This window comes from Macaca thibetana, chromosome 19 (genome assembly GCF_024542745.1).
Source record: "Macaca thibetana thibetana isolate TM-01 chromosome 19, ASM2454274v1, whole genome shotgun sequence".
NCBI lineage: Eukaryota > Metazoa > Chordata > Mammalia > Primates > Cercopithecidae > Macaca > Macaca thibetana.
Window position 1 is genome coordinate 37,682,185 of NC_065596.1, and position 24,064 is coordinate 37,706,248.

The 24,064-nt window shown below is 44.3% G+C and overlaps 1 protein-coding gene across 2 annotated transcripts; it reads left to right on the plus strand.

Moving 5' to 3' along the window:
• Positions 1 to 13,885: 13,885 nt before the first annotated feature.
• Positions 13,886 to 22,975, plus strand: ZNF304 (zinc finger protein 304). Of its 2 annotated transcripts, XM_050768385.1 has the most exons (3): positions 13,886 to 15,299; positions 17,684 to 17,810; positions 19,139 to 22,975. In XM_050768385.1, the coding sequence occupies exons 1-3, from the start codon at positions 15,267 to 15,269 to the stop codon at positions 20,956 to 20,958; spliced, it is 1,980 nt and encodes a 659-aa protein (XP_050624342.1). In that variant the 5' UTR covers positions 13,886 to 15,266; the 3' UTR covers positions 20,959 to 22,975. The 2 variants fall into 2 exon arrangements, with proteins under 2 accessions (XP_050624342.1, XP_050624343.1); XM_050768386.1 differs by lacking the exon at positions 13,886 to 15,299 and having other exon boundaries at positions 17,577 to 17,810; positions 18,371 to 22,975.
• Positions 22,976 to 24,064: the final 1,089 nt, after the last annotated feature.

A 24,064-nucleotide genomic window follows, 5' to 3' on the forward strand; every position in this document is an offset into this window, starting at 1 on the left:
AATATTTTGCTAAAAGAAGAATGCTAAAAGAAGTCTCCAACTATAATTGTGGAATTTTTAATTTGTCCTTTCAGTTCTATCACTTTTTCCTTCATATATTTGAATGTTCCCTTGTTCGGTGCTTATGCATTTATGATTATTATATCTTCTTCATGTATTGACCCTCTTATCATTATGAAACTTTCTTCTTTGACCATTTTGATTTTCTGAGCTCTGAAGTATATTTTCTCTTATACTAATACAAGATATAACTGCTGCATTGTTAAAAGTTAATGTTTGAGGCCCAGCGTGGTGGCTCACATCTGTAATCCCAGCACTTTGGGAGGCCGAGGCGGGCGGATCACTAGGTCAGGAGATCAAGACCATCCTGGCTAACATGGTGAAACCCCGTCTCTACTAAAAATACAAAAAATTAGCCGGGCGTGGTGGCGGATGCCTGTAGTCCCAGCTACTCAGGAGGCTGAGGCAGAAGAATGGCATGAACTCGGGAGGTGGAGCTTGCAGTGAGCCGAGATGGTGCCACTGCACTCCAGCCTGGGTGACAGAACAAGACCCCGTCTCAGAAAAAAAAGAAAAAACAAAAGTTAATGTTTGCATGGCTTATCTTTGTCCATTTCTTTTATTTTCAACCTGCCTACATCATTACATTTGCAGTAAATCTTATGTAGACAATATATAGTTGGGTCTTGCTCTTTTTCTTTTTCACTTTGAAAATCTCTCTTAGTTGTTATATTAAACCATTTATCTTTAAAGTGGCTATTGATATGTTGCGCTAAATCTATCATTTTTTTCCTTTGTTTTTCTTTTTTTTTTTTTTTTCTTGAGACAGAGTCTTGCTCTGTTGCCTAGGCTCCAGTACAGTGGTGTGATCTTGGCTCACTGCAACCTCCACTTCCTGGGTTCAAGCAATTCTCCTGCCTCAGCCTCCTGAGTAGCTGGGATGACAGGCATGTGCCACCACGCCTGGCTAATTTTTGTATTTTTTAGTAGAGATGGGTTTCGACATGTTGGCTAGGCAGGTCTTGAACTCTTGACCTCAGGTGATCCGCCCGCCTCGGCCTCCCAAAGTGCTGGGTTTACAGGCGTAAGCCACCAGGCCTGGCCTCTTTTTCCTTTTTTTTTTTCTGTTTTGGTTTGGTTTGGTTTTGGGCATATTTTATTTTCTTGCCCTTTTTTTGGATACCTGTACAATTTTAAGAATTCAGTTTTGATTTGTCTGTAGTGTTTTTTTAATTCCTAATTTAACAGCAAGCTCATCTTTAATATAGTGGGTTTTTTTTTTTTTAAGTGTATTTCTTGGTATAATTATTTTAGTGGTTACTTTATGTATTAAAATGTATTTATGTAACTTAGTCACAATCTGCTGGTTGTCAACATTATAGCAATTTGAGTGATTTGTAGAAATGTTACTTTTATTAGATGTCCTTATGCTAATTTTTTTTTTTTTTTTTTTTTTTTTTTTTTTTTTTTTTTGAGATGGAGTCTCGTTCTGTCACCAGCTGGAGAACAGTGGTGCAATCTCAGCTCACTGCAACTTCCACCTCCCAGATTCAAGAGATTCTCCTGCCTCAGCCTCCCAGTAACTGGGACTACAGGTGCTTGCCACTACACCCAGCTAATTTTTGTATTTTTAGTAGAGATGGGGTTTCACCATGTTGGCCAGGATGATCTTGATCTCCTGAGCTCATGATCTGCCCGCCTTGGCCTCCCAAAGTGCTGGGATTACAGGTGTGAGCCACTGCGCCCGGCCCCATTATTCTTTTAATATAATTGTCTTAAGCGTTTACCCTCCACGTGCTCTGCACCATATTGAACGATGTTATAATTTCTGCTTCTGTTGTCAAACCTATTTATTTGAAATCTCTAGTCCTATGTCATAATGTCAAACTTTGTTGAAAGAACAAGAATAGTCTCTTGGCCTGTATTTCTTACCCTTTCCATTGTTCTTCCATCTTGAAGCCTCCTTCTACCATTTTCTTTGTGTGTGGATAACTTCCTGTAGCCATTCTTTTAGAATAAGTCTACCTGTGACAAATATTCTTTTTTTCTTTTATCTGAGAATATCTTTATTGATTCTTGAAGGAAATTTTTTGTGTGGTATAGGATTCATGGTTGACAAGTCTTTTCTTTTGGAAAACTTGAAAAACATTGCAGCAATTCCTGTGGCCTCTGGTTTTAAATGAGAAATCTGCTTCCATTTGAACTGTTGTTCTCCTTTACTAATGTGTCATTTCTCTCTAGCTGCTTTTAAAATATTTGTCTTTAGTCTTCAGAAATGTGATTATGATGTGCCCTGGTGTGGAATTTTTTTGTGTTTATCCTGTTTCGTGATTGTTCAGGTTTTCAAGTCTTTAGGTGTATGCCTTCTCCCAAATTTGGGAAATGTTTGGCCTTTATTTCTTCAAATATTTTTATTCCCACTCCCTTCCCCCTTTTTGCAACTCAGAAAAACTGAGTGAGGTCTTTATTTTAATTGTTCCAAATGTTAAGTCTCTATTTTAACTGTTCCAAATGTTCTTGAAGCTCTCTTCTTTTAAGTTTTGTGCTCTTGATCTGTCTTTGGAGAGGGCTGCAGGGAGTGGAGTGCTAACAACTCTCACTACTTGCCTTGAGATGACGTATCCTGGAAGTGAAAGTATAATGCCAACCGGCATTGCCTTGCACTGCCTCCTCCTGCCTTGCTACTAGGTGGGGGTGGGAGTTTGGCTCTGCTGCTGTGCAAAGGGAGGGAGCATGTAGGCTTTTTTAATCAGGTTGCTTAAAAGTGGGCCAAAGGGGAGGCGGAGCTTTTAAACTGGCAACAGTCAAATGTCAAATATAAAAAATGGAGTCAGGCCGGGCGCGGTGGCTCAAGCCTGTAATCCCAGCACTTTGGGAGGCCGAGACGGGCGGATCACGAGGTCAGGAGATCGAGACCATCCTGGCTAACACGGTGAAACCCCGTCTCTACTAAAAATACAAAAAATTAGCCGGGCGAGGTGGCGGGCGCCTGTAGTCCCAGCTACTCGGGAGGCTGAGGCAGGAGAATGGCGTAAACCCGGGAGGCGGAGCTTGCAGTGAGCCGAGATCGCGCCACTGCACTCCAGCCTGGGCGGCAGGGCGAGACTCCGTCTCAAAAAAAAAAAAAAAAAAAAAAAAAATGGAGTCAGAGGCCAGGCATGGTGGCTCACACCTGTAATCCCAGCACTTTGGGAGACCAAGGAGGAAGGATTGCTTCAGGCCAGGAGTTCAAGACAAGCTTGGCCTGCCGGGCGCGGTGGCTCACGTCTGTAATCCCAGCACTTTGGGAGGCCGAGACGAGCAGATCACGAGGTCAGGAGATCGAGACCATCCTGGCTAACACGGTGAAACCTCGTCTCTACTAAAAATACAAAAAATTAGTCGGGCGTAGTGGCAGGCACCTGTAGTCCCAGCTACTCAGGAGGCTGAGGCAGGAGAATAACGTGAACCCGGGAGGTGGAGCTTGCAGTGAGTCGAGATCATGCCACTGCACTCCAGCCTGGGCAACAGAGCTAGACTCCGTCTCAAAAAAAAAAAAAAAAAAAGGCTTGGCCAACGTAGCAAAACTCTGTCTCTACTAAAATACAAAAACTTAGCTGGTCATGGTGGTGCATGCCTGTAGTCCCGGCTACTCGGGAGGCTGAGGCACAAGAATCGCTTAAACCCAGAGGCGGAGGCTGCAGTGAGCCGAGAATGTGCCACTGCACTCCAGCCTGGGCGACACAGTGAGACTCTGTCTTAAAAAAAAAAAAAAAAAAAAAAGGAATCAGACTCTTATACTTTTGGTTGGCTGAAAAATAGGGGAAAAAACCCTCAGCCTTATTTATAGACAGATTATCCTGATGTTTGGAGTAAGCTGCAAATAGACTGATACATCACATCCTGCCTTGAGTGGTTGTGATGTGGCCAGGGATGTAGAGAAACCCTCTCCGTGGCCTGAAGTCGGACCAGTACAAGTGGGCATCACCTTTGTGTTGGGAGAAGTGCCCTGAAGTAAAGATATATGTGTATTTTTGTGGGAAATGGCTTGTCTCCTTGTTCGGAAGCATCGCAGATCAGTGACAAGTATATATAGAACAAGGGCACGAAATTACTGGAGCGGGCAAAGTGAATGGATATTTATGTCCCATGTCAGAGCCTATAAAAAGAAACCCACTGCAGAAGAAGGGAGGGGAACCTAGTAGTTAGGGTTAACCAGGCTCAGTCCTCAGCCATCCCAATCCTTGCACTCTAGGGATATAAACATAGTCACCAAGGTGTTAGGGATGGAGGGTTTGTGTTTTTTTTGTTTTTTTGTTTTTTTGTTTTTTTTTTTGAGACGAAGTCTCGCTCTGTCACCAGGCTGTAGTGCAGTGGCGCGACCTCAGCTCACTGCAACCTGGGATTACAGGTGTGAGTCACCGTGCCTGGCCACTAATAAAGTTTTATTGTGCCCACTCTTCCACCTCACTGCCTCATTTTCATTCCTGTGCATCCTGAGTGCATATCTCGATAAACTCCCTGTACTCCATTAATAATCTCACAGTTTACTGCCATAGAATATCAAAAGTAAGAAATTATTTCTATTAATGAACACCCAGTTTTCACACTTTCCTCTCTCACTTCTGTAGATTGTCACTTCATACTCATTTTCTGAAATATCTTCTCCCTCTTTTTGCTCCATTCTGTGGCACTCACCATGCAAAGCTCTAAACCTAGATTGAACATTAGTCCAACATTTTCTGAGGTGACCCAGGCTGTTTGGAAGTTCTGGGAAAAACCTTCACCCTACAGACCTCTCAGACCTCTTCCCGTCCCTCAGTGAACTAAAATCTCTGGAGGATCCAGTTTCTCACATGCCCAGTATTTTCTAGCCTTGTCATTGCCAGTTTTGGGGGGAAACCATTTATCCACACCGATTAAAGGAATGTCAGATGAGGTTTTCTGTTAGTCTTCCTAAATTGTGGCAGCCAGTGTCTCCCCATGAGTTCCGTGCAAACCCCCACATGGCTCTGTACACCTTTCTCTGTGCAAAATTAATATTTTGAATATATAAAATGATACGTCGGATGTATGGTTGTCTTTCCTAAATCTGTACCCCCATCCCTATGTTTTCATTTACTATAAAGGAAGTTCAAATTTTGTATTATTTTCTTGCATGTTTTCTTTATATATCATTCCTTTTTTTTTTTTTTTTTTTTTGGACAGGTCTAGGGGAATATCTAAGGTGTAGTCTTGAATTATCTCTAAGTTTAAATATTCTATTAATTTTTTGCCTTTTTATTTTATTTATTTATTTATTTATTTATTTTTTATTTTTTTGAGACAGAGTCTTGCTGTAGAGCCCAGGCTGGAGTGCAGTGGTGCAATCTCAGCTCATTGCAAGCTCCGCCTCCCGGGTTGACTCCATTCTCCTGCCTCAGCCTCCTGAGTAGCTGGGGCTACAGGCGCTCGCCTCCACGCCCAGCTAATTTTTTGTATTTTTAGTAGAGACGGGGTTTCACCGTGTTAGCCAGGATGATCTCGATCTCCTGACCTCGTGATCCACCCGCCTCGGCCTCCCAAAGTGCTGGGATTACAGGCGTGAGCCACCACGCCCGGCCAAGTTAAAGAGATGTTTGATGGTCCTGGCTATCTATTCTCAGTTTTGTTCATATTCTGTTTGTGCTAAAACGTGCTACAATTGGTGTCTGTTACGTTATATGGATTTATCAGGCCAAATGTGTTCATCGTGATGTGTGAATCCAACAGAACTGTACCAATGTTATGGCTGCCTTTTTGATATTATTACTGAGATAATGAATATTAAAGCAGACTGGTTTGTTTAGAGATTTAACCCTTTATTCTCATTATACTAAAATTGTTTTATGTAATTTGAATTCATGTTTAAAATTGTAAAGTATGTTTTCCTGCTGATGTTTTCTCCCTTATTTCTATGTGTCAGATACAAATCTGCATTTTTTGTGTGTTTGTGTTTAATAATTACAGGTATGTATTTTCTAGACTTTGACTTAATATATTTATATGACATTATACCTTAGATATGTAAGCTATGAACTAATTATTACTGGATATTTTTAACTCATCAATAATTACTGCCTACTTATTCAATAATTTATTCCATGTTCTTTTCATGTGATAGCTAATATATTTGGGCTTAAATGCGTCTTCTTATTTTGTGCTTATCTTTTCTTCAGTTTTGTTTCTTGTGCTTTCTTTTGAAAACATGTATAGATTATTAATACTAATTTTCCTTTTAATTTGGAATGTATACACTCATTTTGTTAGTCTTTAAGCTGAAAATTATTGCACATGTATTTAACACATCAGGGTATAGAGTTATTAATACTTTTACCCTCCTCTTGGATAATATAAGGCAGGTTATCATGTAGTGGTATTGAGGCATAGTAATTCTGTTGTTCTACTCAACAAGGGGATATTGTTCATGTTTTATACAGATAATGAATAATTGTATTGATCCACAGATGCATTCCTTATATCATGCAGATCTTCCACCTGGAATCACTTTTCTTTTGCCTTAAATATAACCTTTCGGGTTACCTTTTTACCTAAAATTTTCATTTTTTACTTCATATGGTCTTATTTTATAGTCTTTCTTGAAAAACACTCTTGCTGTGAATAGAAATCTAGATTATGCACTTATTTCTTCAGTAACTTCACTGTATCCTTCCACTACATCCATGAGTCACTATATACTGGATGTGAGTGGAGACAATTTATATTGTGACTATAGTTTTCCTGTGCTGCAGAAACAAAATCTGAATCTGGGCCGGGCGCGGTGGCTCAAGCCTGTAATCCCAGCACTTTGGGAGGCCGAGACGGGCGGATCACGAGGTCAGGAGATCGAGACCATCCTGGCTAACACGGTGAAACCCCGTCTCTACTAAAAAATACAAAAAACTAGCCGGGCGAGGTGGCGGGCGCCTGTAGTCCCAGCTACTCGGGAGGCTGAGGCAGGAGAATGGCGTGAACCCGGGAGGCGGAGCTTGCAGTGAGCTGAGATCCGGCCACTGCACTCCAGCCTGGGTGACAGAGCCAGACTCCGTCTCAAAAACAAACAAACAAACAAACAAACAAACAAAAAACAAAATCTGAATCTGATGCAAAGGAAAATACACCCTAGAGATTGTAACAGTGATATGGGCTCAGTGACTGGAGGATACTGAGTTACTGGAATAATGAAGGAGTGACAGGGTAGAATGCATAGTAGAAATAATAAAATCTATATCTGGTGAACAAATGGATGGATTGTGCCATGAATTGGCTAGATGCTAACTAATCACATTTTCATTTGTTTGTTTGTTTCTGAACACCTGGGGGGAAAGCATGTTCCAGCTTTCCTTACACTTAATTTGGGGCCATGTGAATGAGCTGTGGACAATGGAATATGGGCAGAAGTGATTGTGAAACTGTGTCTTAATTGTGTTTCATTTGTGCACCATTCTAGAGATGTCTTCAGTGGTTCCCTTTTTCATACCTTCCCAAAATTTAGTGGTCCCATGGGAGCTGCAGGTTCAGGTGATGGGTTGATGGTGATGGTGTTTTGTTTTTGTTTTTGTTTTTGATACAGAGTTTTGCTCTTATCGCCCAGGCTGGAATGCAATGGCACGATCTCAGCTCACTGCAACCTCCACCTCCTGGGTTCAAGCGATTCTTCTGCCTCAGCCTCCCAAGTAGCTGGGATTACAGGGGCCCAGCACCATGCCCTGTTAATTTTTGTATTTTTAATAGAGACGGGGCTTCACCATGTTGGCCAGGCTGCTCTTGAACTCCTGACCTCAGGTGATCCCCCCACCTCAGCCTCTCAAAGTGCTGGGATTACAGGCGTGAGCCACTGTGCCCGGGGGTGATGGTGAGTTTTTTGTTTTTGTTTTTTGGTTTTTTTGTTTTGTTTTGTTTTGTTTTTGCTTTTTTGGAGACAACAAGTTTCACTCTTGTTGCCCAGGCTGGAGTGCAATGGTGTGATCTCCACGCACCACAACCTCAGCCCCCCGGGTCCAAGCAATTCTCCTGCCTCAGCCTCTAGAGTAGCTGGGATTACAGGTGTATGCCACCACACCCGAATGATTTTGTACTTTTAGTAGACACGGGGTTTCTCCATGTCTACATGTTGGTCAGGCTGGTCTCAAACTCCCAACCTCAGGTGATCTGCCCGCCTCGGCCTCCCAAAGTGCTGGGATTAAAGCCGCGAGCCACCACACCCAGCTGGTGATGTTTTGATGAGGACAGGACATTACCTATGTCTCTTAGTTTCAGGCAGGACCCTCTCATAATCAAGTTTGTGATTGAGTGCCAGAAGGAAGAACAAGAGGTAGAGAGGCAGGTTTTGGTTACTGTGAATTAAAGATGAATAAGGAAGTGTCCTCTAAAGTCACAAACTTGAAACTGGATGAACTCTACCACCCACTTAGGTCCGAGGACAATTAGTCCTGCTATTTCCAAAATTTGAATCTTCTTTTTAAAATTTTAGTATTACAGACAGGGTCTCGCTCTGTTGCTCAGGCTAGAGTACAGTGGCGGGATCATAGCTCATAGCAGCTTTGAACTCCTAGACTCAAGCCATTCTCCTCAGCCTCCCGAGTAACTGGGACTACAGTCCCAAAATTTAAATCTTGTGGCCTGTAATAATGAGTCTCAAGTAGCATGCCTACCTATGGTTTTAGGAACACTTTTTCTGAACTGTTTAAGAAATAACCCAAATGTGTGCTTTCATGTAAAACCTTTAATCACACCTATGAGGCTAGCTGCTGAGTTAGGGTGTCATTGTATTTTATGTTTTGATAAATGCCAAGGATCCTGCTGAGGCTTAGCCTCCCACAGAGTATATGTGAAAGCATTTTGATGTTAATGCTAATGACAATAATAACAATAGTTCTTTTTAAAATTGAATACAATGTGATAACATTTTTTATGTACATTCCTATGAGGAGCAAAGTAGTATTTCCCATTCTAGTCACGGTATTGTCACGGATGCTGCATCCCATCCCTAGAGTTCCTGATTCAGTAGGCCTGTGTCAGGCCACAGAGCCTGCATCTCTATCAAGTTCTCAGGTTATGAAGATGCTACTGGTCTAGGGACCACAACTTTGTAACCACTGAATTAAAGGCCCGTTTATTAATGTTACTGCCTGGCAGCTCCTGGAGCAAAAGACTGAATTTATTTTTCATTTTAAATCTTGGACCCCAGCTCTGGGAGAGGTGAAGGGGTGAGCCCAGGGCCACGCAGGAAAATCAGGAACGAGTCTTCCCTGCCTCCAATAGCCACAGAAATGTGAGTACTCTGAGGTAAGGACCCCTGTGGTTGGAACCTTGGAACTTAACTTCCCCAATATTTCCTAGTGGTGCCGCTTAACTTTACCCACAGAGAACCGAACAGGTACAACCGCGTGGAAACATATGGGACTTTACCCAGAATTCCATTGCCTGCACTTTCTCACGAAGGTCTGAGCCAATGATAACTCAGGAGAGGGTCGTTTCCTGTGGTGTCAGGGAGGGACTTCCTGTTTCCCTTGGAAATAACTTTCTATTGTTGTATTTTCTGCTCCGGCCACGTGGTCCGTACAGCAACCCCAAGGTCCCCTCTCTGGGATGCTGGAGAAAGATGGAGAGCCCCAGCCCCGTCTCTGTCTCCCTGAGACTCAGCGTTCCAGACTGGCTCAGGTGGCCTGGCACCTCAGGTTTGCTGTGAGCCCTCCAGGAACATGCGTGCTCCGGTCCTGCATGGTCCCGCACCCACACTACGTTGCCATAGCCCCCCAAACAGTGGCCTGAGCCCTGTACGCTTTTTTCTTTTTCTTTTTTTTGATACGGAGCCTCACCCTGTCGCAGGGGCTGGAGTGCAGTGGCTGATCTTGGATCACTGCAATCTCCACCTCCCCAGTTCAAGCTATTCCCCTGCCTGGCTAACACAGTGAAACCCCGTCTCTACTGAAAATACAAAAAATTAGCCGGGCATGGTGGTGGGCGCCTGTAGTCCCAGCTACTTGGGAGGCTGAGGCAGGAGAATGGTGTGAACCGAGGAGGCGGAGCTTGCAGTGAGAGGAGGCGGAGCTTGCAGTGAGCCGAGGTCATGCCAGTGCACTCCAGCCTGGGCGACAGACCAAGACTCCATCTCCAAAAAAAAAAAAAGGATATATTGTAGTACCATTATTTGAAAAAATATTGCATTTTAAACTGTCTTTTGTGATGCATGAGTTATTCAGTATCTTGTAACTTAATTTCCAAATGCTTCTTTTTATATTTTCCATGTATCTCTCTTTTTGATTCATATCTTGATAGCATCCTGTGTCTTATTTCACTCCATGTGAATTGAAGATACTTTTTAGTCATCTATATTGATAGTTCTGTAAATATTCAGTTGTACTAAATATAAGCATCCTATATTTGTATTTATTAGGCCAGAATTATCAATCTTGGGGTGAGAATTCACTAGAACTTTAACAATTTTATATTGGTTGTTTCTACTAATTGCTGAGATAACAGACATAAAAATGCTCAACATATTCATAGATTTATGTCTTTATCCTTTTTAAAATTGTTGCTTTATGTAATACAAGTCAGCATTATACATTACATACAGTTCAAAATATAATTTCTTGGTGATCGTTTCTTTTTTCTTTGTTTTCTTTTGTGCTTTTTTTTTTTTTTTTTTTTTTTTTTTTTTTGGTTGAGATGGAGTTTAGCTCTTGTCACCCAGTCTGGAGTGCAATGGCATGATCTCTCGGCTCACTGTAACCTCCGCCTGCTGGGTTCAAGCTATTCTCTCGTCTCAGCCTCCTGAGTAGCTGGGACTACAGGCGCCCACCACCACGCCTGGCTAATTTTGTATTTTTAGTGGAGACAGGGTTTCACCATGTTGGCCAGGCTGGTCTCAAACTCCTGATTCGCCTGCCTTGGGCTGCCAAAGTGCTGGGATTACAGGCATGAGCCACCGCGCTTGGCCAGCGATTGTTTCTTTTTTTTTTTTTTTTTTTTTTTTTTGAGACGGAGTCTCGCTCTGTCGCCCAGGCTGGAGTGCAGTGGCCGGATCTCAGCTCACTGCAAGCTCCGCCTCCCGGGTTTACGCCATTCTCCTGCCTCAGCCTCCTGAGTAGCTGGGACTACAGGCGCCCGCCACCTCGCCCGGCTAGTTTTTTGTATTTTTTAGTAGAGATGGGGTTTCACCGTGTTAGCCAGGATGGTCTCGATCTCCTGACCTCGTGATCCACCCGTTTCGGCCTCCCAAAGTGCTGGGATTACAGGCTTGAGCCACCGCGCCCGGCCGATTGTTTCTTTAATACTGATATTTTCTGATATAAATTTTCATTTTCATGTGTTCTTTGTTGTATGAAATATATTTTTCCCAAAGCTGTTTCATATAGTTTTCTAATATTATACTCTAGAAGTGTTTCTTGTATCCATACTACTGTTGGATTTATTTTTTATTTTTTTTTATTTTTTAGTGAGAGACAGTCTTACTGTGTCACCCAGGCTGGAGTGCTGTGACACTATCAAAACTCTCTGCAGCCTTGGCTCAAGTCATCATCCTGGCTCAGCCTCCTAGGTAGCTAGGATTACAGGCTTATGCCACCACACCCTGCTATTACCTTTTTTTTTTTTTTTTTGGTAGAGATGGGGCCTGGCTATGTGGCTCAGGCTGATCTATTAATAGAATTCCTGACCTCAAGAATTCTCTTGCTTCAGCCTCCCACATTGCAGAAATTATAGGCATGAGCCACTGTGCCTGGCCTTTTAGCACATCAAAACTTACTAACTGCTAATTTGAGAATTTATTCCATACTCATTTCATGAGATAGCTGATATATTTGGGTTTATATACATCCTCTGGTTGTGTGTATGCTTTTCTTTGCCTTACTCATTGTGTACACTTTATTTTTTTTAATGTTTTATCTCTTTACATTTCCATTTTTCTTCAAACTTGTAAGATATATACTCTGATTCAGTTAATGTTTAAACTTTAAAACAGTTATTTAATACATTATAGAGTTAATGTCTTTGCTCTCCTCAAGAAATATAAGAAATTTGTACATTCGTTAATTTGCCCATATCAGTTTATATACTATTGAGGATATGCATGGTAATTCCACCATTCTGTTTCCAGAAGTAAGTATTAATCTTTTATTTTATTATTTATTTATTTATTTATTTATTTTGAGATGGAGTCTCACTCTGTTGCCCAGGTTGGAGTGCAGTGGCACAATCTTGGCTCACTGCAACCTTTGCTTCCCGGGTTCAAGTGATTCTCCTGCCTCAGCCTCCTGAGTAGCTGGGATTGCAGGCACACACCACTACGCCTGGCTAATTTTTGTACTTTTAGTAGAGACGGGGTTTCACCATGTTAGGCAGTCTGGTCTCGAACGCCTGAGCTTGTGATCCGCCCACCTTGGCCTCCCAAAGTGCTGGAATTACAGGCATGAGCCACCATGCCTGGCAGTATTAATATTTTATAAAGATAATGAGTGGTCTCATTAATCCACAGATGCACCCCTGTCTCAGGTCCTCCTTTCTTCTGTCATCACAGACCATTCACCTGGGATCACTTTCCTTCAACCTTAACAAGGATCTTAAAAGTTTTATTTTATGCCAGTTATTTTTATCCATTAAATTTCTCATTTTGGGCTTTAAATAGTCTTATTTCAGTTTTTCTTAGTCAGTGCCTTTGTTGTGCATAGAAATCTGTTAGCAGTTGTATCTGTAACTGCTTCAGTATGTTATTCCATTGTGTCCCTGACACCTAAATTTATATTGGCTTTGAGTGGAGACAGATAATTTATATTATACATATATATAATTATGTATGTGTGTATATAAATTATATATGCATATATATGTGTATATATACATTATGTGTGTGTATGTATTTTTCTTTAAATATGAATTATTTCTATGTCATCTCATAAAATAAACCAGGTTATAAAATTTTAACTACAGTGACACCTAAGTGGACAGTGGAGTTAAAAACTATGAAGAGCAATTAGTCTTAATAGTTCTGTTTTGAATCATATGGCCTATAAGAATGTGTCTTCTGGACGATAGACCTACCTGTAGTTTATGAAATCCTCTTGCATGTGATTTTTTTCAATTAAATGAGTCCAGTGATATATAGCTGTGTTTTTGTGCAAAAGTTATAACCATTACTGAGCCAGGCACCGTGGCTCACACTGTAATCCCAGCACTTTGGGAGGCCAAGGCTGGCGGCTCATCTGAGGTCAGGAGTTCGAGACCAGTCTGACCAACATGGAGAAACCCCATCTCTACTAAAAATACAAAATTAGCCAGGCGCGGTGGTGTACGCTTGTAATCCCAGCTACTCGGGAGGCCGAGGCAGGAGAATCGCTTGAACCTGGGAGGCCGAGGTTGCAGTGAGCCGAGATCGCGCCATTGTGCTTCAGCCTGGGCAATAAGAGCGAAACTCTGTCTCAAAAAAAAAAAAATAACTATTACCTATGATGCTACTTGATGAGTGAGGGAATAATTATACTTTGTTTTTTTGTTGTGTTTTTGTTTTTGTTTTTTGAGACCGAATCTTGCTCTGTTGCCCAGGCTGGAGTGCAGTGGCTCGATCTCACCTCACTGCAAGCTCTGCCTCCCGGGTTCACACCATTCTCCTGCCTCGGCCTCCCGAGTAACTGGGACTGCAGGTGCCCGCCACTACACCTGGCTAATTTTTTTTTGTATTTTTAGTAGAGACGGGGTTTCACTGTGTTAGCCAGGATGGTCTCCATCTCTTGACCTCGTGATCCACCCACCTCGGCCTCCCAAAGTGCTGGGATTACAGGCGTGAGCCACCGCGCCTGGCTGTACTTTGGTTTTTTTTGTTGTTGTTTTTTTTTTTTTTTTTTTCCAAAATCACCACTGATCCTGAAAAGGTAGATCTTTGATTTATCTTTCTAAAACAGTGTGTGTGAGAACCTTGTGTTGAGCAAGACTGATAGTAGCTTGTATGTATTTAGCACGATGTGCCAGGCCCAGTGTTAAGTACTTTTTACCTCACTTCCCATGTTTCCAATGAGGTTGGCTGTAGTATTTTTCATCTGACTGATTTTTCTTTGTTTGTTTTTTTGGCTAATGACTTCTAAAGACCTCCAGTTCCTGAACTCCAGCTAGGGTCCCATTCCCAGAGTTTATCAGAAGGTGTAGGTTGGGTCCAAGAATTTTCAGTTTTTATAAGTTCATAGTGAAGCTGATGCTGTAAAACCACGTATCAAATTGGGAATCAATGAATTAGAAGAGGCTCATGTTTTCGCCATGTTACGTGCAAGCTCCTCCGCTTTTCACCACGAAGAAAAGTTCCCTGTGGCCTCACCAGAAGCAGATACCAGCACCATGCTTCCTGTGCAGCCCGCAGAAAGGTAGCAAATTACATCTCTTTTCTTTATATGTTAAAAAAAACTAGAAGATCATTCAAGGTTTTACAAAAAGGCCCACAAACGAAATACAGACATCGTTCAATTTATTCATACGTTTCAATCCCCAAATCTGAGAGGTGAAGCAGGTCTCCCAGGGCCTCAAAAGCAGGAGGATTAAAGAATGGGTCCCTTGCTGGCGACTTCAGTGCCGTGGCCTTGTCCCAGGTGGCCATGGAAATCAGGGTGCATACCCTTTAAAAGCAGCTTTGGCCTCCGAGACACCGTTTTCACAGTCTTTCTTCCCCTCCCTGCGCGACGCCTCTTGGCGGACATCCGGGAGAACCCGAAAGTCGCTCGTTGCCTGGTTGGATGCAGAGTACAAACTACATTTCCCAGAAATCTGTGCCCAGCGCATTGGTAGCCGGAGTGCAGCCAATGACAGCCCAGAAACTGGGTGTTTCCTGCTGCTCGGGGAGGCGGGGCGAGACCTCTGGCGTCGCCGTCGTGACGTATTTTTCCTTTGCCCGGTCTGTGCATTCTGGTTGTGAAGGCTGAGTCCTAGATGGGGTCGCCTTTCTACTCGGCTCTCGCGTAACCTAGCAAGGAAAGACAGTGAAGGCTGCAGGACCTTCCTCCGCACTTTTGTTACAATCCATGACCCCTGTCGTGGGAAGGGCGGCCTCTCGCGGAGGTGTCTGCCGGGGCTGGACTCTTACCGAGGCCTCCACACACGCCCTCTTGTCCTTGTCTCCGCCGGCGGCAGCCGCCTTAGTCTTGTGAGCGTTTTTACACCGGATAGACTGAGACTCGCAGTGCTACACTCAGCCCGAGGGGGTCCAGCGCGGTGGAGGCGTGGGGTTTCGGCTGAGCCCACAGGGCACAGCCCGTTCACCCCCTTCTCACGTTCACCTGCTTCTCATGGCAGCGGCGGTGCTGATGGACCGGGTTCAGGTGAGTGGGGGAATCCCTCAAGTGCACACCGGCCTGGCTGTGTGTCCTGCGATGTTCGCTCTCATCGCGCACTTGTCTTGACCACCCTGGAGGGTGGTCACTGTCGCATTATGTGGAGGGGTTCCGCCCCCCTTATCTATGGCATAAGGTATGGAACGGACTCGAAGGCACAGGGCAGTTCGTACAAATGCATGCATGAAGATGAGGATGAGTTTGGAGAGTTCCTGGAACCGTCTGTGCCTGGTGAGAACAGGGACTGGGAGTCAGAGGTAGGCCTGGAATGGCAGCCCGAGGAGCTGGTCCTCTCTTCTAAGGGTGCTGGGAGTCATGCAAGGTTTGGTGCAGAGAAGGGAGGTCCTCTGACGCAGTTCTTAAAAGGCTTCCTCTGGCTGCAGGGTGGGTAGTAGACTGGGGAATATAGGATAGATGGGAAGATCAAGATGGAGTCTACTGAAATAGTCCAGGTGAGCGTTGATGGTGTGGGCCAGAGTGGTGGCAGCAGAGGTTAGAGAATGTATGGGTTTTGTATGTATTTTATAAGTAAGGCTGACCAGATTCTCTGATGAGACGTAGTAATGATATCCTGGGATTCTTCACATGTCTCTCTTCACTTGAGACTGGGGGCGGTGAATGGAGGTCATTTCTAGTTTAGTGTCCTGAATCTGGGCCATGAGTTGTATGGAGTTATGTGGAGAAGTCACCACCTGGCGACCAATGGGATGAGTACTGGAAAAGTATATCAGACCCAGGAACAGGTACGCTCAAATGCTTGTAGGATTGAGTTGGGAGCGCTCAGGGAACCTCAGGTCTTAATTACCTTTGTTGGAAACAGATATCAGAGGAAGGAGTGAGGCAGGAATGGCTGGCTGAGGAGCTGGACCCCTGTCCTGAGTGTGGTAAAAGTCGTGGGAGATTTGGAGCAGAGGAGGGAGATGATCTGACTTGGATTTTAACAAGCTCTCTGGCTTTCAGGTTGAGAACAGACTGTGAGCATGAAGGATGAGCTATTGCAGTAGTGTTGATAGTATCTGGTCTAGAGGGGTGGCTGTGGAGGTGAGAGAAGTTGGTAAATTTTCTGTTTGTTAAGTAGGGTGATTGGAATTTTTGATGTGAAGGGTGAATGAGAGAAGAGAGTCGTGGATGACCCTAAGATTGGTTGGTTTTTGCTGTAGCTAGTAAAATTATGGAAATGCCATCAACTGAGATGGAGAAGTTGGCAGCAGGTATGATTTTTAGTGGTTATATCAGGAATTAGGTTTCGGTCATGTTTAGGTTAAGAGGTCTTTTGTCGGCCGGGCATGGTGGCTCACATCTGTAATCCCAGCACTTTGGGAGGCCGAGGCGGGCGGATCACGAGGTCAGGAGATCGAGATCATCCTGGCTAACACGGTGAAATTCTGTCTCTACTAAAAAAAAAAAAAAAAAAAAAAAAAGAAAAAGAAATTAGCCGGGCATGGTGGTGGGTGCCTGTAGTCCCAGCTACTCAGGAGGCTGAGACAGGAGAATGGCTTAAGTAAACCCGGGAGGCGGAGCTTGCAGTGAGCCTAGATCGCGCTGCTGCACTCCATCCTGGGCGACAGAGCAGTGAGACTCCATCTCAAAAAAAAAGAAAAAAAAAAGACATCTCAGTCGACATCTTAGTTGAGGCCTCAAGAAGACACACAGGATTTTAGTTCTGGGGAAGGGTTCTGTTGAAGAAGTTGAAAAAAATGGTGACCAGTGTGTGGAGTGGGATGGGGTATCTTCAAGTCATGGTGGTAATGCTGTTATTGAGTAAGACAGTTGAAACTGGAGACTGAGAGAAAACTGGGTCTGTTGCTTAAGCACCTGGGCGGCAGTGGTGGATAGTGTGAAGACACCAGCACTTCCTGGACACCGCATGCAGAGTGGGATGGGGGAGGAGAGATGTCATGGAGGTGCCTATGGCATGGACCAGTGGTGGTCGGGATCTCAGATGTGAGGAAGGTGTAGTCCAAAGAGTAATGTGCGCTTTGGGAGGAGTGTGAACTGATGGCCTTAAGAATCTAGTATAGGCAGCTCATGGGAGAAGATGGAGCTGAAGTTTGGTTGTGTTTAGAGGCATTGTCTGGACAACACCAGGAGAACTGGTTGGTAGGAGAGTGTTTGGGACCCTTCATGCCAGACCCAGAGTTGAGACAGCATCTGTCTGCACACTTGCCTGGTTCTGCTCTGGGCTGGACACCGTGGGGGAGAGGGACATGAGGAGAGAGCAGACATAGTGGTGCCAAGGTCTGTATCTCCTCTTAGTTGGGAGGCTGGGGAGGTGAGGGACTAAAGGGTGGGTGTGTGAGTGTATAGACTAGGGAGGAGGGAGTTCTGGGGAGAGATGCTGAATGTAGACTCAACTGTACTCATCATGGCAGAGTTGTGTGACCTTCGAGGATGTGTTCGTGTACTTCTCTCGGGAGGAGTGGGAACTCCTTGAGGAGGCACAGAGATTCCTGTACCGTGATGTGATGCTGGAGAACTTTGCACTTGTGGCCACACTAGGTAAGTCTGTGTTTTAGTTGTCTAATGCTACATGGCAAATTATCCCAAAGCTTAGTAACTTCAAACAATAAAAATTAATTATCTCTCCAGTTTCAGTGCACTGGGAATCTGGTCAGAGCATTTTTTTGTTGTTTATTATTTTGAGGGTTGTTGTTTTTTTTTTCTAGACAAAGTCTCACTCTGTCACCCAGGCTGCAGTGCAGTATTGTGATCGTGGTTCATTGCAGCCTTAAACTCTTGGGCTCAAGTGATCCCCCCACCTCAGCCTCCTGAGTAGCTGGTACTGTAGGTGCATGCCACCACTCCCAGCAGCTATTTTTACTTTTTGCAGAGATAAGGTCTTGCACCTCTTTGTCCTAGGTTCTCCCCTCATCCTCTGGATGACATTTCCTGGGGCCTGACTGTGCCAGGAATTTCACGAGCTGACACAATCACTTCTTTTGGTGATTACAGGGCTGTCCTGGTACATCCTCCTTGGAGAGTATTTTTTCTAAACAGTCTGTTTTCTCTGTGGAGTGGGCCTACCTGCGCCACTCACCTGCCCTTTGTTTGCTTTACAGCTTTCATTTTCCCAGTCCCATGCAGTTGCCCAGTTGGACAGGGGCAGAAAACCTTGGGTGCCTGACAGGGCAGACACCACTGCAGCCACAGTGAAGGAGACCTGCAGAGGGCCTGGCCCTACTGAATGGGAGCTGGAAGAGGGTGTCTGTTATGGTTGGGTTCAAATCGAATCTTCAACTTGTTTTGTGTTTGTCAGTGTTTTGTCGCCAAGGCCCATAGTGATTCTTCACATCTACTTTTCTTTCCTCATTCTTGGCACTTTTCCCGTTTGTCATTTCTCACCTGTCTTCCATCCTTTGGCTGTTTTCTCACTTTTTTGGCCTCCATGTTTCACTTCCTCTCTTCAACACTAGCTTACTTTAACGTGTTATGAGTTTTGCTCATTAAATAGTCCTCGAGAACTAGCTACTTACTTGGAGTCAGATTTTCCTGGGCATGGACACACCCATTTGCACAGAGCTCACCTGACACCAGCAGCCAAGGCCCTGCTGAAACCCTCTTGCAGAGAAATCAGCTAGAGGCTTAGCCTGTACTCTCGATCCTGTATGCCATTGTGTTTAGGTCTTTACCCCGTAGTTAGGGTTCCTCCATTCTGTGACCTGTACAGGGCCTGTACTGACAACCAACCCTTCTTTACGCTGCTCCCGGCTCTCTTGTCCTGCCAACAAGCCAGTGGACTCGCATTGGTGTTAGACACACGTTTGTGATGGGGCCGCTGCCTCCCACCACAGTCAACACGCACTTCACCAGCATCGTTTTGCTTTCAGGTTTTTGGTGTGAAGCAGAAAATGAGGAGGCACCTTCTGAGCAGAGTGTTTCTGTAGGAGTGTCACAGGTCAGGACTGCTGAGCCAGGTCTCTTCCAGAAAGCACACCCATGTGAGATGTGTGACCCACTCTTGAAAGACATTTTGCACCTGGCCGAACACCAGGAATCACACCCTACACAGAAACTGTGCACACGTGGGCCGTGTAGGAGAAGATTCTCATCCAGTGCAGACTTTTACCAGCACCAGAAGCAACATAATAGAGAGAATTGCTTCAGAGGGGATGATGGAGGGGCCTCATTTGTGAAGAGCTGTACAGTTTGCATGTTAGGGAGATCCTTTACCTGCAGGGAGGAAGGGATGGACTTACCGGACAGCTCTGGCCTCTTCCAGCACCAGACCACTTACAATAGGGTGAGTCCCTGCAGAAGGACTGAATGCATGGAGTCTTTCCCACACAGCTCCAGTCTCAGGCAACACCAGGGAGACTATGATGGACAGATGCTCCTCAGTTGTGGTGAGGAAGGAAAAGCCTTCCTGGACACCTTTACTCTTCTTGACAGCCAGATAACTCATCCTGAGGTGAGACCCTTTAGATGCCTACCATGTGGAAATGTGTTCAAGGAGAAATCAGCTCTTATTAATCACAAAAAAATCCACAGTGGAGAAACATCTCATGTGTGTAAGGAGTGTGGAAAAGCCTTCATTCACTTGCACCACCTAAAAATGCACCAGAAATTCCACACTGGGAAAAGACATTATACATGCAGCGAATGTGGGAAGGCCTTCAGCCGCAAGGACACGCTTGTTCAGCACCAGAGAGTTCACACTGGAGAAAGATCTTATGACTGCAGTGAATGTGGAAAAGCCTACAGCAGAAGCTCCCACCTTGTTCAGCACCAGAGAATCCACACAGGAGAAAGGCCCTATAAGTGCAATGAATGTGGGAAAGCCTTTAGCCGTAAAGACACACTTGTTCAGCACCAGAGATTTCATACTGGGGAAAGGCCTTACGAGTGCAGTGAATGTGGAAAATTCTTTAGCCAAAGCTCCCACCTTATTGAACACTGGAGAATTCATACTGGGGCAAGGCCTTATGAATGCATAGAATGCGGAAAATTCTTTAGCCATAACTCTAGCCTCATTAAACATCGGAGAGTCCACACAGGAGCAAGGTCCTATGTGTGCAGCAAATGTGGGAAGGCCTTTGGCTGCAAAGACACACTTGTTCAGCACCAGATAATTCACACTGGAGCAAGGCCTTATGAGTGCAGTGAATGCGGGAAGGCCTTCAGCCGTAAAGACACACTTGTGCAACACCAAAAAATCCACACTGGAGAAAGGCCTTATGAGTGTGGTGAATGTGGCAAATTCTTTAGCCATAGCTCCAACCTTATTGTACACCAGAGAATTCACACTGGAGCAAAGCCTTATGAGTGCAATGAATGTGGGAAATGCTTTAGCCACAACTCCAGCCTTATTCTGCACCAGAGAGTTCACACAGGAGCAAGGCCCTATGTGTGCAGCGAATGTGGGAAGGCTTACATTAGCAGCTCCCACCTTGTTCAACACAAGAAAGTTCACACTGGAGCAAGACCTTATGAGTGCAGCGAATGTGGGAAATTCTTTAGCCGCAACTCTGGCCTCATTCTACACCAGAGGGTTCACACTGGAGAAAAGCCTTATGTATGCGGTGAATGTGGGAAAGCCTACAGCAGAAGCTCCCATCTTGTTCGGCACCAGAAAGCTCACACTGGAGAAAGACCTCATGAGTGCACCAGTTTTGGTGACCCTTTAGCTGCATCTCTTAAACTTGTTTAACACCAGAAAATTCACACAAAGAGAAAGGCCTTATGAATGCAGAAAATATGTCATCTTCTTGATCATCCTCATAGGATTGACACCAGAGCAATGCTCTGTGAGTACCCTTTGTGAGAGAACCATCAGCTAGCGGATGAGCATTGTACTTTCATTCCACCCTGGGGAGATTCCTGATAAGCACCACATATGTGGGAAGCTTTCATGAGGCGTGTTGCACTTTGTAACTGTCTAGGGTTCTTGATGGAATTATATCACTGCCAGTGCCTGTGGCGGAAGCCATCTTATTGCTACCAGCTGTGTGTATCAATCACTCCATTTTGCTCAGGGAAGGCAGACTTCTGTGCTTTCTTTCCTGTTCCCTGCAGATAATCATGAGTATTTTCAAGGACCGCCCCCCCCCCACCCCCCACCATTGAGGGTCCTCATCTTTTCCCTCATGATTAGGTTCTGAGCAAACATGATCTAGCTCTGGCTAAAAGGACCTGAGCTAGGGTCTGCTGGGATTTCCTGACAAGATTTTGTCAGGAAACGTGATCGCTGTGACTTACTTGTCTTATTGCCAAATCGCCCAGGTTTGGAACTGCTTGTCCCATGCTGCTCTGGTTTAGACAGTGATAAAGGCCTGTTGTGGCAGCCTTTACTCTTGGGGATTTTGTTACTGTGTAGACTAGATTGAGAAAAGAGTTGGGTTCTGTCGTGAAGGGAGTAACACCTTTTGTGGGTACCACCTTTATGTGCCTCAGAGGGGACCAAAGGATGGCAGAAGACAGCTCTCAGTCTAGTTTGACCTAATTTACACCATTGCCCTAGGCCTGCTGGAAAGACTAAAAAAAATTTTGTGCCTAACTTTGTGGCCTGGCTGCCAGGATTTCCTGTGAGCCCAATGAGGGCATAGTTGGTGTGAAAATCTGTGCTTCTGGAAGCACCATAAGTTGGGTCCCTTGACTGTCACGTACTCCCCAGCACTGTTGAGGGATTGCTGTTTTCTGTACCTGTACAGGATCAAGTCCCTGATATCCAGAATCCCATAGGCAAGTGACATTGACTGTAAGACCTCTAGGGCAATGTGAAAATCATGATTGGTATATAAACACTGAGATAATGGAGTGGGGATGACTGTGGCAAACCAAAGGAGATTTGAACATTCTAGCAGGGCATCCACAAATATTGGTGCAGTTATGATGGTGTGGGATGGGGGTGCATAGAAATTCTCAGTACCTTCAGATATCTGTATCTCCTGTGGCCAAGGCCACTGTCAGAGGAAATAATCTAAATGTGGATTCCTGTGTCTCCCTGGGCAGTTGGCCTTACAGCCATCACTGCACAGACAGGAACCTCAGCAGTGATAGAAGAGAGATCCAGGGATGGGTCTTCTCTGACCCAGCCAGCATCCCTAGTGACTGAGGTGGACGCGGACTTCATTGCTCACCAATTTTTAGCAACATTGAGGCAGGGCTCACTCTCCTAAATTGTAGGGAGAGGAGTATTGTAGAGCCAAAATAGTTGACGTCTAATTTTCCTAGTGGAACAGTATATATAGATTTTAATGAGGAACATTTATTTAACAGCTTTATGGAGGTATGATTAACATGCAATAAACTGCATATATGTAAAGTGTAAAATGTGCTATGTGTCAGCATGTGTATACACCTATGAAACCACCACAGTCAAGATATCCAACACAACAAAAGATTGTCCCTTTATAATCCTCAGTCTTTCCTCATCTTGTTTTCCACAATTCACAAGCAACAGCAAGCATTTTCTATAATTTTATAAATGAAACCATATGGTGTGTACTTTTTAGGGGGTGGGGCTCTGACTTTTTCAGTAAACATAACTATTTTAAGGTTAATCCATTATCTTGTTGCATGAATCAATTGTTTACTCATTTGTATTGCTGAGTAGTATTCCATTGTATACCACAAGTTTTCTTTTTTGTCAACTTAATTGTTATGGATGTTTGGGTAACTTTCAGATTTTGGCTACTACAAATAAACCTCTGAAGATTCGTGTGCAAGTTATGGCTGAATGATATTCCGTTCTATAAATATACCTCAGTTTCTTTATCCATTTACTTATTGAAGGAAAGTTGCTTTCAAGTTTTGGCAGTTATGAATAAACCTACTACAGGCCGGGCACGGTGGCTCAAGCCTGTAATTCCAGCACTTTGGGAGGCCGAGACGGGCGGATCACAAGGTCAGGAGATCGAGACCATCCTGGCTAACACGGCGAAACCCCGTCTCTACTAAAAACACAAAAAATTAGCTGGGCGAGGTGGCGGCGCCTGTGGTCCCAGCTACTCGGGAGGCTGAGGCAGGAGAATGGCGGGAACCCGGGAGGCGGAGCTTGCAGTGAGCTGAGATCTGGCCACTGCACTCCAGCCTGGGCGACAGAGCGAGACTCTGTCTCAAAAAAAAAAAAAACAAAAAAACCTACTACATATTTGTATAGTTTTTCTGTAGACATGTTTTCAACTCATTTGGATACATGCCAAGGAGTGCAATTTTCTCTGTCATATAGTATGTTTAGTCTTGTAAGAAACTGCCAGGCTGTCCTCCAAAGTGGCTCTACCATTTTTATTTTATTATTATTTTTATTTTTGAGACAGAGTCTCGCTCTGTTGCCCAGGCTGGAGTGCAGTGGCATGATCTCGGCTCACTGCAACCTCCACCTATTTTAGTTGGCCAGGCTGGTCTCAAACTCCTGACCTCAAGTGATCACCCTCCTTGGCCTCCCAAAGTGTTGGGATAACGGGGGTGAGCCACTGCGACGGGCTGTGGCTGTACCATTTTTGCATCTAATTAACAATGAATGAACATTCCTTTTGCATCTCATCCTAGTCAGCATTTGGCGTTTTCAGTATTTTGGATTTTAAAATGCCATTCAAATAGGCTTGTAGTGGTATGCCATTGTTGCTTTAATTTGCAATTCCCTAATAACACACAATGAATATCTTCTTTTTTAAGGCAGGGTTTCTTTTTTAAAGGCAGGGTTGTTTTGTTTTGTTTTGTTTCGTTTTGTTTTGAAATGTGCTGGGATTACAGGCGTGAGTCACTGTGCCCAGCCTGACTGCGGTTTTTTTTAATATGAGTTTCACACATCTGAG